Source organism: Pseudophryne corroboree, chromosome 8 (genome assembly GCF_028390025.1).
Source record: "Pseudophryne corroboree isolate aPseCor3 chromosome 8, aPseCor3.hap2, whole genome shotgun sequence".
NCBI classification, from domain to species: Eukaryota; Metazoa; Chordata; class Amphibia; order Anura; family Myobatrachidae; genus Pseudophryne; species Pseudophryne corroboree.
In genome coordinates, this window is record NC_086451.1 from 288794336 (window position 1) to 288809503 (window position 15168).

The window sequence follows — 15168 nt, forward strand, 5'->3', positions numbered from 1 at the left end:
CGATAGAGAAAATAAGAATTTACTTACCGATAATTCTATTTCTCGGAGTCCGTAGTGGATGCTGGGCGCCCATCCCAAGTGCGGATTATCTGCAATACTTGTACATAGTTATTGTTAACTAATTCGGGTTATTGTTTAGGAAGCCATCTTTCAGAGGCTCCTCTGTTATCATACTGTTAACTGGGTTTAGATCACAAGTTGTACGGTGTGATTGGTGTGGCTGGTATGAGTCTTACCCGGGATTCAAAATCCTCCCTTATTGTGTACGCTCGTCCGGGCACAGTACCTAACTGGAGTCTGGAGGAGGGTCATAGGGGGAGGAGCCAGTACACACCACCTGACCTGTAAAAGCTTTACTTTTGTGCCCTGTCTCCTGCGGAGCCGCTATTCCCCATGGTCCTTTCAGGAACCCCAGCATCCACTACGGACTCCGAGAAATAGAATTATCGGTAAGTAAATTCTTATTATTGCACCGGTTTCTCACTTATAATAACATGCACGCGTTTGTAATATAACTATATGCAGACTATTCCATGCAGTTACAGAGAGGAACTTGGCAGACTTTCTACTTTTAGATATAAATCCAGCATATTGTTAGTTACCTTTGTCAGCATATGGGAAAAGCATTGGTGCAGATTAATTGTTTGGCATACAGTCCTCTACTCTGCTCGTATATTATAATGAGGAAATTCGGTGCCATAAGCCATGCTACTCCATAGTGCACTAAACTAGTTATACTATAGCACTCGCTTTAAGATCTGATTATTGGATGCTGTATCAGGCAGATCATGTAATTGTTGCGGACATCTCTCATACAGTGTTTTTTTGACTTGTATAGCAAACTGACTAATGACGGGTAGGCAGCGATAATTACAGATACTACAATCTGCCACTCAAGATGATTGTACAAATGAGGTGCCATTGACTAGGTAGCATCTGTAAAACACAATTAATTATTCTGTCAGAGAGCCGTGTTCCCCGTGACAGCGTAGTTTTTTTTGCCTTTAAACTAGGATGTACTATTGCTCTTTGTACTGTATTATGTTATACAAATTGCAGGATTTGGGATCAAATGTGAAAATGATGTAGCAGGTTTGTGGCATGACACATTGTATCTCTTTGCAGTATATGTCAAATATCATTTCATTGTTTCAATCTTTTAGGTGCTCGGTTTGTGAAGCTCCTGCCATGGTTATTGCTATTCACAGCCAAACCATACAGATTCCACCGTGTCCACAAGGCTGGTTTTCTCTTTGGATTGGATACTCATTCATGATGGTAAACTTATAACCACTATATTACCCATGTAAAGTACCCCAAACCAAGCATAATAATGCTCAGTATAGCCACGACAGAGTTGTGTTCAAACCTTTTCATATTACTTGAGTGCAAGTACCGTCTGATTGGACAAGTGCTGCTTGACTTATGAATATCTGCTGTGTACTTCTTGCCTCTGTGCATCAAGAACCTGACTCTATTGTGACTGGGCAGCAGTGGTGATTCTGCTATGCTGCTAGCCTCCAGTGCTTGTCTAAGTAATGTAGAGGAGACATGCAATCTCACATAATCTTCTGTTTGGATACACCATGGCTAGAAGTATCTGGTGCCTTCAGTAACGAGTGTCTAGTAGCTCTGTTTGATGGAAACAGTGACGTGCCTTCTGTATAGCATTGTGCTAAATTCCTGATCATGTAAAATGTGTCCCCGATCAGGTTTCCATGGTGTATCTTGCTTTTCCTATGCAATATAACCACTAAACCTAGGGGAGGTGTCTGTACCAAAGGGGAGAATCATCTCAGGTCTCACTCACTTCATTATTTATACTATACTTGCAGGGGTGTAGCCAGAACTTTGTGGGCCCCATAGCAACATTTTGTAGGGGCCCCTGTCCCAATGCTTCTTGAAAGATACTTCTCCACAACATTTGCTAATTTTATGCCCCATAATAGTGCCCTAGTTTATTTTCTGAACCATATTAGTGCCCTAGTTAATGTCATACCTCACAGTAGTGCCCTAGTTAATGTCATACCTCATAGTAGTGCCCTAGTTAATGTTATGCCCCATAGTAGTGCCCTAGTTAATGTTATGCCCCACAGTAGTGCCCTAGTTAATGTTATGCCCCATAGTAGTGCCCTAGTTAATGTTATGCCCCACAGTAGTGCCCTAGTTAATGTTATATCCCCATAGTAGTGCCCTAGTTAATGTTATGCCCCATAGTAGTGCCCTAGTTAATGTTATATCCCCATAGTAGTGCCCTAGTTAATGTTATGCCCCATAGTAGTGCCCTAGTTAATGTTATGCCCAATAGTAGTGCCCTAGTTAATGTCATACCTCATAGTAGTGCCCTAGTTAATGTTATGCCCCATAGTAGTGTGCTAGTAAATGTTATGCCCCATAGTAGTGCCCTAGTTAATGTTATGCCCCACAGTAGTGCCCTAGTTAATGTTATGCCCCACAGTAGTGCCCTAGTTAATGTTATGCCCCATAGTAGTGTGCTAGTTAATGTTATGCCCCATAGTAGTGTCCTAGTTAATGTTATGCCCCATAATAGTACTCCAGTTCATTTTCTGAACCATAGTGGTGCTTTGGTTAATGTTCCTCCTTTTCCTATTGTCATGCGGACAAGTTATAAAATCAACACCAAAATGTTGAATTATAAGATGCCGACATGTTTAAAATGTCTACATATGACATATGCAAAATTTTATGTATTAAACAGTTTGTGTACATTGAGCCATCCGAAAACAAAGGTTTCACTATCTCACTCTCACTCAAAAAATTCTGTATTAATGGAATATTCCTGTACCTGTCAACATTCTGTATTCTAAATTGTGATAGATTATAAGTGTCGAGAAATCACACCAAACCCCATGTAAACTGGAATTAATTCATTTTTTCCCTCCAAATTCTACACACAATACCCCATAATGACAATGTGAGAAAAGTTTTTTTGAGATTTTTATTAAAAATAAAAAACTAAGAAATCACATGCATATAAGTATTCACGGCCTTTGCCCTGAAACTCAAATTTGAGCTCAGGTGCATCCTTTGACAGTGCATGTCTGAGCACAAACCAAGCATGAAGTCAAAGGAATTGTCTGTAGTCCTCTGAGACAGCATTGTCTCGAGGCACAAATCTGGGGAAGGTTCAATGAGCACAGTGGCCTCCATCATCCATAAATGGAAAAAGTTTGGAACTTCCTAGAGCTGGCCGGCCGTTTAAACTGAGCGATCGGGGGAGTAGGGCCCTAGTCAGGGAGGTGACCAAGAACCCGATGGTCACTCTGTCAAAGCTACAGCATTCCTCTGTGGAGAGAGGAGAACCTACCAGAAGGACAACCATCTCTTCAGCAATCCACCAATCAGGCCTGTATTGTAGAGTGGACAGACGGAAGCCACTCCTTAGTAAAAAGCACATGGCAGCCCGCCTAGAGTTTGCCAAAATGCACTTGAAGGACTCTCAGACCATGAGAAACAAAATTCTCTGGTCTGATGAGACAAAGATTGAACTCTTTGGCGTGAATGCCAGACGCCATGTTTGGAGGAAACCAGGCACTGCTCATCACCAGGCCAATACCATCCCTACAGTGAAGCATGTTGGTGGCAGCATCATGCTGTGGGGATGTTTTCCAGCCGCAGGAACTGGGAGACTAGTCAGGATAGAGGGAAAGCTGAATGCAGCAATGTACAGAGACATACTGGATGAAAATCTGCTCCAGCAAATACCGTGAATACTTATGTACATGTGATTTCTTAGTTTTTAATTTTTAATAAATTCTCAAAAACACTTTTCTCTATCGTCCTAGTGGATGCTGGGGTTCCTGAAAGGACCATGGGGAATAGCGGCTCCGCAGGAGACAGGGCACAAAAGTAAAGCTTTCCGATCAGGTGGTGTGCACTGGCTCCTCCCCCTATGACCCTCCTCCAAGCCAGTTAGATTTTTGTGCCCGGCCGAGAAGGGTGCAATTCTAGGTGGCTCTCCTAAAGAGCTGCTTAGAGAAAGTTTAGCTTAGGTTTTTTATTTTACAGTGAGTCCTGCTGGCAACAGGATCACTGCAACGAGGGACAGAGGGGAGAAGAAGTGAACTCACCTGCGTGCAGGATGGATTGGCTTCTTGGCTACTGGACATCAGCTCCAGAGGGACGATCACAGGTACAGCCTGGATGGTCACCGGAGCCGCGCCGCCGGCCCCCTTGCAGATGCTGAAGTAAGAAGAGGTCCAGAATCGGCGGCTGAAGACCCTTGCAGTCTTCTAAAGGTAGCGCACAGCACTGCAGCTGTGCGCCATTTTCCTCTCAGCACACTTCACACGCAGTCACTGAGGGTGCAGGGCGCTGGGGGGGGGCGCCCTGGGAGGCAAATGTAAACCTATATACTGGCTAAAAATACCTCACATATAGCCCCCAGAGGCTATATGGAGATATTTAACCCCTGCCAAACTTCACTAAAGAGCGGGAGACGAGGCCGCCGGAAAAGGGGCGGGGCCTATCTCCTCAGCACACAGCGCCATTTTCTCTCACAGAAAGGCTGGAGAGAAGGCTCCCAGGCTCTCCCCTGCACTGCACTACAGAAACAGGGTTTAAACAGAGAGGGGGGGCACTAATTGGCGATATAAATATCTATATAAAGATGCTATTAGGGAGAAACACTTATATAAGGTTGTCCCTATATAAAATTATAGCGTTTTTGGTGTGTGCTGGCAAACTCTCCCTCTGTCTCTCCAAAGGGCTAGTGGGTCCTGTCCTCTATCAGAGCATTCCCTGTGTGTGTGCTGTGTGTCGGTACGTGTGTGTCGACATGTAGGAGGACGATGTTGGTGAGGAGGCGGAGCAATTGCCTGTAATGGTGATGTCACTCTCTAGGGAGTCGACACCGGAATGGATGGCTTATTTAGGGAATTACGTGATAATGTCAACACGCTGCAAGGTCGGTTGACGACATGAGACGGCCGACAAACAATTAGTACCGGTCCAGACGTCTCAAAAACACCGTCAGGGGTTTTAAAACGCCCGTTTACTTTAGTCGGTCGACACAGACACAGACAGGGACACTGAATCCAGTGTCGACGGTGAATAAACAAACGTATTCCTTATTAGGGCCACACGTTAAAGGCAATGAAGGAGGTGTTACATATTTCTGATACTACAAGTACCACAAAAGAGGGTATTATGTTGGATGTGAAAAAACTACCATAGTTTTTCCTGAATCAGATAAATTAAATAAAGTGTGTGATGATGCGTGGGTTCCCCCCGATAGAAAATTATGGGCGGTATACCCTTTCCCGCCAGAAGTCAGGGCGCGTTGGAAAACACCCCTTAGGGTGGATAAGGCGCTCACACGCTTATCAAAACAAGTGGCGGTACCGTCTATAGATAGGGCCGTCCTCAAGGACCAGCTGACGGGAGGCTGGAAAATATCATAAAAAGTATATACACACATACTGGTGTTATACTGCGACCAGCGATCGCCTCAGCCTGGATGTGCAGAGCTGGGGTGGCTTGGTCGGATTCCCTGACTAAAAATATTGATACCCTTGACAGGGACAGTATTTTATTGACTATAGAGCATTTAAAGGATGCATTTCTATATATGCGAGATGCACAGAGGGATATTTGCACTCTGGCATCAAGAGTAAGTGCGATGTCCATATCTGCCAGAAGATGTTTATGGACACGACAGTGGTCAGGTGATGCAGATTCCAAACGGCACAAAGGTGTATTGCCGTATAAAGGAGTTATTTGGGGTCGGTCCATCGGACCTGGTGGCCACGGCAACTGCTGGAAAATCCACCGTTTTTACCCTAAGTCACATCTCTGCAGAAAAAGACACCGTCTTTTCAGCCTCAATCCTTTCGTCCCTATAAGATCATATCTGCCCAGGGATAGAGGAAAGGGAAGAAGACTGCAGCAGGCAGCCCATTCCCAGGAACAGAGGCGTTCCACCGCTTCTGACAAGTTCTCAGCATGGCGCTGAGACCGTACAGGACCCCTGGATCCTACAAGTAGTATCCCAGGGGTACAGATTGGAATGTCGAGACGTTTCCCCTTCGCAGGCTCCTGAAGTCTGCTTTACCAAGGTCTCCCTCCGACAAGGAGGCAGTATGGGAAAAAATTCACAAGCTGTATTCCCAGCAGGTGATAATTAAATTACCCCTCCTACTACAAGAAAGGGGTATTATTCCACACTATATTGTGGTACTGAAGCCAGAAGGCTAGGTGAGACTTATTCTAAAAAATTTTTTGAACACTTACAAAGGTTCAAATCAAGATGGAGTCACTCAGAGCAGTGATAACGAACCAGGAAGAAGGGGACTATATAGTGTCCCGGGACATCAGGGATGCTTACCTCTATGTCCCAAATTTGCCCTTCTCACTAAGGGTACCTCAGGTTCGTGGTGCAGAACTGTCACTATCAGTTTCAGACGCTGCCGTTTGGATTGTCCACGGCACCCCGGGTCTTTACCAAGGTAATGGCCGAAATGATGATTCTTCTTCGAAGAAAAGGCGTCTTAATTATCCCTTACTTGGACGATCTCCTGATAAGGGCATAGTCCAGGGAACAGTTGGAGGTCGGAGTAACACTATCTCGGATACTGCTACAACAGCACGGGTGGATTCTAAATATTCCAAAATCGCAGCTGATCCCGACGACACGTCTGCTGTGCCTAGGGATGATTCTGGACACAGTCCAGAAAAAGGTGTTTCTCCCGGAAGAGAAAGCCAGGGAGTTATCCGAGCTAGTCAGGAACCTCCTAAAAACAGTGCATCATTGCACAAGGGTCCTGGTAAAAATGGTGGCTTCCTACGAAGCAATTCCATTCGACAGATTTCACGCAAGAACTTTTCAGTGGGATCTGCTGGACAAATGGTCCGGATCGCATCTTCAGATGCATCAGCGGATAACCCTATATCCAAGGACAAGGGTGTCTCTCCTGTGGTGGTTATAGAGTGCTCATCTTCTAGAGGGCCGCAGATTCGGCATTCAGGATTGGATGCTGGTGACCACGGAGCCCAGCCCGAGAGGCTGGGGAGCAGTCACACAAGGAAAAAATTTCCAGGGAGTGTGATCAAGTCTGGAGACTTTTCTCCACATAAATATACTGGAGCTAAGGGTAAATTTATAATGCTCTAAGCTTAGCAAGACCTCTGCTTCAAGGTCAGCCGGTATTGATCCAGTGGGAAAAACATCACGGCAGTCGCCCACGTAAACAGACAGGGCGACACAAGAAGCAGGAGGGCAATGGCAAAAACTGCAAGGACTTTTCGCTGGGCGGAAAATCATGTGATAGCACTGTCAGCAGTGTTTCATCCCGGGAATGGAAACTGGGAAGCAGACTTCCTCAGCAGGCACGACCTCCACCCGGGAGAGTGGAAACTTCATCGGGAAGTTTTTTCCACATGATTGTAAACCGTTGGGAAATACCAAAGGTGGACATGATGGCGTCCCGTCTGAACAAAAAACGGGACAGGTATTGCGCCAGGTCAAGAGACCCTCAGGCAATAGCTGTGGACGTTCTGGTAACACCGTGGGTGTACCAGTCGTGTATGTGTTCCCTCCTCTGCTTCTCATACCTAAGGTGCTGAGAATTATAAGACGTAGAGGAGTAAGAACTATACTCATGGCTCCGGATTGGCCAAGAAGGACTTGGTACCCGGAACTTCAAGAGATGCTTACAGAGGTCTTATGGCCTCTGCCGCTAAGAAGAGACTTGCTTCAGCAAGTACCATGTCTGTTCCAAGACTTACCGCAGCTGCGTTTGTCGGCATGGCGGTGGAAAGCCGGATCCTAAGGGAAAAAGGCATTCCGGAAGAGGTCATTCCTACTCTGGTCAAAGCCAGAAAGGAGGTGACCGCACAACATTATCACCACATGTGGCGAAAATATGGCGTGGTGTGAGGCCAGGAAGGCCCCACAAAGAAATTTCAACTCGGTCGTTTCCTGCAAACAGGAGTGTCTATGGGCCTCAAATTGGGGTCCATTAAGGTTCAAATTTCGGCCCTGTCGATTTTCTTCCAGAAAGAATTGGCTTCAGTTCCTGAAGTCCAGAAGTTTGTCAAGGGAGTATTGCATATACAACCCCCTTTTGTGCCTCCAGTGGCACTGAGGGATCTCAACGTAGTTCTGGGATTCCTCAAATCACATTGGTTTAAAACCAGTCAAATCTGTGGATTTGAAGCATCTCACATGAAAAGTGACCATGCTCTTGGCCCTGGCCTGGACCAGGCGAGTGTCAAATTGGTGGTTTTTTCTCAAAAAAGCCCATATCTGTTTGTCCATTCGGACAGGGCAGAGCTGCGGACTCGTCCCCAGTTCTCTCCCTAAGGTGGTGTCAGTGTTTCACCTGAACCAGCTTATTGGGGTGCCTTGCACCTACTAGGGACTTGGAGGACTCCAAGTTGCTGGATGTTGTCAGGGCCCTGAAAATGTGTTCCAGGACGGCTGGAGTCAGGAAAACTGACTTGCTGTTATCCTGTATGCACCCAACAAACTGGGTGCTCTTGCTTCTAAGCAGACTATTGCTAGTTGGATGTGTAATACAATTCAGCTTGCACATTCTGTGGCAGGCCTGCCACAGCCAAAATATGTAAATGCCCATTCCACAAGGAAGGTGGGCTCATCTTGGGCGGCTGCCCGAGGGGTCTCGGCTTTACAACTTTGCCGAGCAGCTACTTGGTCAGGGGCAAACACGTTTGCTAAATTCTACAAATTTGATACCCTGGCTAAGGAGGACCTGGAGTTCTCTCATTCGGTGCTGCAGAGTCATCCGCACTCTCCCGCCCGTTTGGGAGCTTTGGTATAATCCCCATGGTCCTTTCAGGAACCCCAGCATCCACTAGGACGATAGAGAAAATAAGAATTTACTTACCGATAATTCTATTTCTCGGAGTCCGTAGTGGATGCTGGGCGCCCATCCCAAGTGCGGATTATCTGCAATACTTGTACATAGTTACAAAAATCGGGTTATTATTGTTGTGAGCCATCTTTTCAGAGGCTCCGCTGTTATCATACTGTTAACTGGGTTTAGATCACAAGTTGTACGGTGTGATTGGTGTGGCTGGTATGAGTCTTACCCGGGATTCAAAATTCCTCCCTTATTGTGTACGCTCGTCCGGGCACAGTACCTAACTGGCTTGGAGGAGGGTCATAGGGGGAGGAGCCAGTGCACACCACCTGATCGGAAAGCTTTACTTTTGTGCCCTGTCTCCTGCGGAGCCGCTATTCCCCATGGTCCTTTCAGGAACCCCAGCATCCACTACGGACTCCGAGAAATAGAATTATCGGTAAGTAAATTCTTATTTTTTCACGTTGTCATTATGGGGTATTGTGTGTAGAATTTTGAGGGGAAAAAAGAATTTATTCCAGTTTGGAATAAGGCTGTAACATAACAAAATGTGGAAAAAGTCAAGCGCTGTGAATACTTTCTCAATGCAGCTGTAAGGTGTGTGTACTGCCTGGTCATCACCCCAGGTACACAAGCAGATCTGCTGTGTGTAGAACACCCATCTTACTTGAAAACAGACTTAGGAGAATCCCCAGAACCGGCCAACATGGGATATGAGGCAGATAGGAAACTGAATGCAGTACTTCATTATTTCCAGTAGCTTTACTATTGCAACGTGATAAATGATAATAAACCCACTTTGTCGGTATTATCAGATGACTCTTGTCTCTGTAAACATTTCACCTGTATTCCTGTCCTTCTCCCTAACTAATAATACAGTCACTGTCTCTCGATCAGAATCTCTATCATTCTTTCTTCATATAGTCACCTGGCACCCCCACACTTGAGTCCTAAAAATCACACATGAATCACACATATTTTACATACTGTAATAAACTAAAGCCCTTTGTTTACGAGGTGCAAAATCTCCTCTCTAAAGGCTCCTATTGTTGGGCCCTAGCGCTTGTGGGTTCTCCCTCTCGAAGGCAAGAGCCAGTACTGTTTGGGCATTATTATATGTACCATTAGCTATTGATCCATACAGTTATTTTCAGCCACCATCAATCCGGCTCACATGGCATAGTGGATGGGCAGATCGAGTGTTGAGCCTGGGTACCCACACATACAAACTGAAGAGATATAACACAGTGATAATACGACAGTCAAGTTTAAAAATCATTGCGTTAACATGAATGGATTATCATTGAATCCCTCAATCTATTTAAACCACCAACACTTAATAGTTTTAAAAACTAATAGTATTCTTCCGTAGAATATTCATATTTTCTAGTTACTAAGGCAAAATATTTATTGGAATATATTATTGACTGACCATGCCTGTCCTCTCTCCCTAGCATACCAGTGCCGGCGCTGAAGGCTCAGGACAAGCCTTGGCATCTCCTGGATCATGCTTGGAGGAATTCCGCTCCGCTCCTTTCATTGAATGTCATGGCCGTGGTACCTGCAATTACTATGCCAATTCATATAGTTTCTGGCTGGCCACCGTGGAAATGGCTGAAATGTTTAGGTAAGGCAGTGCATGAAGTGCGGATTCAGCCGTGTGCTTTTAGAGATATCTGATCCTTCCCTCAGTCCTTGTTTGTTTGTTATTGGCTCAGATCAGGATCTGTGCGGATGTTAGCCATCATTTGTGCACTGTAAATTACATTTCTCTTTTTCCTAATGTCTTGCGTACAAGAGACTTACACCCAATTTAAAGTCAGTAACATTAACCCACAACTATTCTTGAGCTTTTCAATGACACTTCACTTGCTTCAATGTAGGGAAATATGGAATTATAATAGGTTATTCTTTAAAATACTTTTCCCACGGGATAGCTCTGCCTATACTTGGCATATTAGTAGTGTTCATGTGCTCTGTGCAAACATGGATCCACAGTCATTATGTCAACACCAAATGGTCAACACACACAAAAGGTCAACATGACCATTATCAACAAATGTTTTTTGGGCCTTGTATATTTCATGCTATGTGACCACCATCAGTACAAACGTGTACCCTCACAGGCTCGCCTTACTCGCCACGCTTCGGGCACCGTGGCTCACTCTGCAGGTTACTATTCCCAATAGATGTCCATGTGGAAAGTAAATCAAACAAATGTTGGGAACACATGGGGAAAAACAAAAAAAAATGTTGATTATTTATGTGTCTCGACCATCGTCATGTCATCGTTTTGTACCTGTCAACCTTTCATCTGTCGACCTTTTGTACCTGTCGAACTAATGCATGTTGACCATATGGTGTCAACTTATTGACTGTCGATCAATACATTGTTGCTCTATCATCCAGCTACCGCAAACTTTTGGGGGATTGCATTGAAAGTAATAAAGCTGCAGCAGCACTCCCTCCATTACTTTATACTCTCACCCCTTTCTCTTACTGCTCATAGCAGACTCATGTACGAGTTCAGTAAGTTAGGAGACTGAGGGACATGGACTGTTTACATTCCCTACCTCACATTTGTCCATTACTATCACATTGGCATTAGTGCACCTATAAATGAGCTTAATCCAACTGAATGGCTTGTGTCTGATCCGTGACACCTCTGAAGCACAACAGCTGAGCTGGACAACAAGCCTCACTGCCCCATCTGCACCCCTTGAATTTTCGGATCTTTTTATTTGTATCTGGGATCATTGTCAGGATTGGCATCTTGGTTGGCTCACAATTACCCAGCTTATCAGAAGTAGCACAACCACCTACCTGTGAAAATGGGTGAAGTTACTTGGGGGCACGTGGCCAAAGGAGAAACCTATATTTGCAGAAAATTCATGAATACATCAGATTTATTCCAGTAGTTTTAAGTCTGCCAATTTATTTATTTATTTATTATTTATTTATTACCAGTTATTTATATAGCGCACACATATTCCGCAGCGCTGTACAGAGAATATTTGCCCATTCACATCAGTCCCTGCCCCAGAGGAACTTACATTCTATATTCCCTACCACATGTACACAGACACATTCACGCTAGTGTTAATTTTGTTGGGAGCCAATTAACCTACCAGTATATTTTTGGATTGTGGGAGGAAACCGGAGTACCCGGTGGAAACCCACGCAAGTACGGGGAGAATATACAAACTCCACACAGTTAGGGCCATGGTGGGAATCGAACCCATGACCTCAGTGCTGTGAGGCAGTAATGCTAACCATTACACCATCCGTACTGGCCACTGCCAATTGTTCCCTTTATGTTATTATTAGTAAATGCATGTTTCAGCAATAAGGAAACATTTCTGTTTTTCATCAGCAGAAAACCTTAAACATGTAGGATTCATCCAAATGTCACTATTTTCTTTCCCTTACCAGTAAACCTCAGTCTGAAACACTCAAAGCCGGTGACTTAAGAACACGTGTCAGTAGATGCCAAGTATGTATGAAGAGGACGTAACATTTTGGAGAACTGGCTACCTGTGGAAGAAAGCTTAGGTCTGATTTGTCCTTTGTGACAATGGTGCTACTGTGTAGATAAAGCAAGAACCAGATACTGTTTTAAACAAATTCAAATGTACCTCACCAAAGTGCCATATTGTGGATTGTCTGGTGCATTTTAACGAATGGACTGAGAAAAAAGATTAACCTCTTTCAAGAGAGAAACCTGAGTTTTGGCGAGAAACACATGAAGTTTTTTCCCCAGTACCAAAATGGCACTTTTTTTTTTTATCAGCTATACGATGAAACGCACTGAGTATGTTTAAAATAACAAGGCTGCAGTTTTGAGAAAAACACTTTTTCATGGTGCTACTAACCCCTTCGTATCCTGGGTTTCAAAATATAAAAATGCTAAGCTTATTTTTCTTTGTAAGTAATGAAATGTGTATATTGTGTAAAACACTATTTTTTTTTTTTCATTTATCCATAAAATTATTTAGGAAAATACAATTATAAAATCACATTCTCAGTTCACAAATGTATAAGAATAATATTCATAATATATACAACAGTATTTTCTACGTATTTTAAGAAGTACAACGTTTAACTCTCGCATCAGCATACTACTGATTCCGTAGCTTGCATTTTCCCCACTTGTTTCAGTTGGACCTATTTGGCAATGTACGTCTGTAGCCATTATGCATTTTGTGTGTGTGTACCAGCCCCATTCAATCCCAAACTCATTTGGATATTATTTTGTTTACGTTTTGTTTTTGTACACTGAACATGTGATATAATTAGCCATATTCTTTATAACAATTTAAATAAACTACACATAAAAACCATTCTAAATCTGCTAGTTTACCTATCGTAAGAAGCCCTATCAGGAATCACCAAAGTATTTACACATATGAAACGTGTCATGTATATTATTGAAACTAGCGTGAATGAAATAAAGAGAGATTGGCTATATCAGTTTATTTCTGGTCTTCTTGTGAGAGGAATCCACTCGTCTCATTCCCAAGGATACATAGGGATACTTTAATTTCAGAATGTGCCAGTGGATGCTGTGGTTTGTATAGGAGAGAAGCTTTGTTTAATAGCAAGGATGGTTTGTGAAATAATAAATGTTGTTACAATAATGTCTAACAAAGTGAAATAAATTGATGTATCTAAACTGAACAACTTTGTTGAATACAGTAATTGAAATAACCATATTCTGTATCTGTACATCCATAAGAATGATGCAGGCCCAATTTGCCATTTGTTTGTATGTAAATGTGTGTACATTAATGTCCAAGATTTAGCACTGTGTATTTTATTGTTTGTATGGCTTCTTGTTAGGTCATACAAAAATGTGTTTGTTTTAGCTATAGAATGTTTTTATGTTTTCAGTATTTCAATTTACAAGTAGCTCTCACTTTGAGGAGAAAATATACTGAAGTATTTAGAGTACTTAGTTACTTCAACATTCTGACCAACAATGTTATTAGGTGATGAGGTTTTGTAAATATGTATAACCTTTACCATAGTGAATTATTCTGTTAAGCAACTGATCTATAATTTGGAAATCACATTCACAATTCTAATCTCAATAAACTGTTATAGATATCACTTACATTCCTTTTTAACTTTGACTAGTTGTCATTATCAAATGTTAACAAAAACAGAGGATAAAAGTTGGTAAGTATTTTAGTAACCGCTGTATGTTTGAGAACAAGTGTCGCTATAAACCACGTGACTATTCTTTGTTTTGAAGTTCCATATGTGATAGATGTTTTATTACACCTCTGATTTTTGCATTCAAATAAGTCTATTATAGTGAAATCAGTATATACTATAGATCAGTATAGTCCATGCCATGTTGCTCCTAGCAAATGATCTAATGTAACCGTGTGAAGAATGAACTTCCAGAAGAGGGCACCATTGTGTGATAAAAGAAGCAGAGTGTTTACGAATAGTTTTAAGCAAGAAAACTATAAACACACAGAAATAATTGTGTAATATGATCATTTAGTATGTACACCAATATAATCTATTGCCTACTTTGTTACACATAACTTACCTGCTGATTCCAAGACCATACGCATTTTGGGGCATGTCATAGTACTGTACTATAGTAAATAAAAATACTTACTCAAAACCACAGCACACTTTGTAAACATGTTCCCTAGACATACAGAGACACCTTTTCCTTTTTCCTTCCCCATCATTTTGGAGTTTGTCACGTTTATGAAAGACTTCTCCTGAGAAATCTGATACTGCGCATACCCACAGTGTCCATTTCTGGAATCTGGACAAGGAGGGGGACTGGAAGATCTTACGCCAGCTACCATGTCTTCATAGGCTTAAAGCAGCATATACGCCATCTTACTTATCAGGGTTTAGTACAGGCATTCCCAACCTCGGTCCTCAAGGCACATTAACAGTGCAGTGCAGCTCCTGCTGCTGGCCGGGAGTTACTTGTCGCTGCCAGGGTCGCAGCGGCTGCGTGTGACGTCACGCTGCCAATGTGTCCCCCCCCCCCCCCCCCCCACACGGTCGGGCCACACCTGCGTTGGCCGAACCGCACCCCGAAAACGGCAGCCGTGCCGCCCCCTCCCGCCCAGCGACCGCCTCTGCCTGTCAATCAGGCAGAGGCGATCGCTAGGCAACGACGGCCGTCGACCGGCACAGTTCTGACCTGATTGCCTCGCTGCGAAAAACTGCAGCGTGCGATCGGGTCGGAATGACCCCCCTAGACTGTTAGTGTGCCTCGAGGAGGTTGGGAATGCCTGGTTTAATACATAGGAATCGGATTGTAGCCTCCATTTAAAATAATGGCGACTGC

At 43.5% G+C, this 15168-nt stretch overlaps 1 protein-coding gene across 2 annotated transcripts in view; it reads left to right on the plus strand.

Annotated features, from left to right (window-relative positions):
- Nucleotides 1–13956, plus strand: part of COL4A5 (collagen type IV alpha 5 chain) — a 364692-nt gene extending 350736 nt beyond the window's left edge. For both annotated transcript variants that reach the window (XM_063937288.1, XM_063937287.1), the window contains exons 49-51: nt 1164–1278; nt 10298–10470; nt 12276–13956. In XM_063937288.1, the coding sequence (XP_063793358.1) occupies nt 1164–1278; nt 10298–10470; nt 12276–12357 (370 nt within the window). In that variant the 3' untranslated portion in view covers nt 12358–13956. The remainder of the gene's footprint in view (nt 1–1163; nt 1279–10297; nt 10471–12275) is intronic.
- The last annotated feature ends 1212 nt before the right edge of the window (nt 13957–15168 follow it).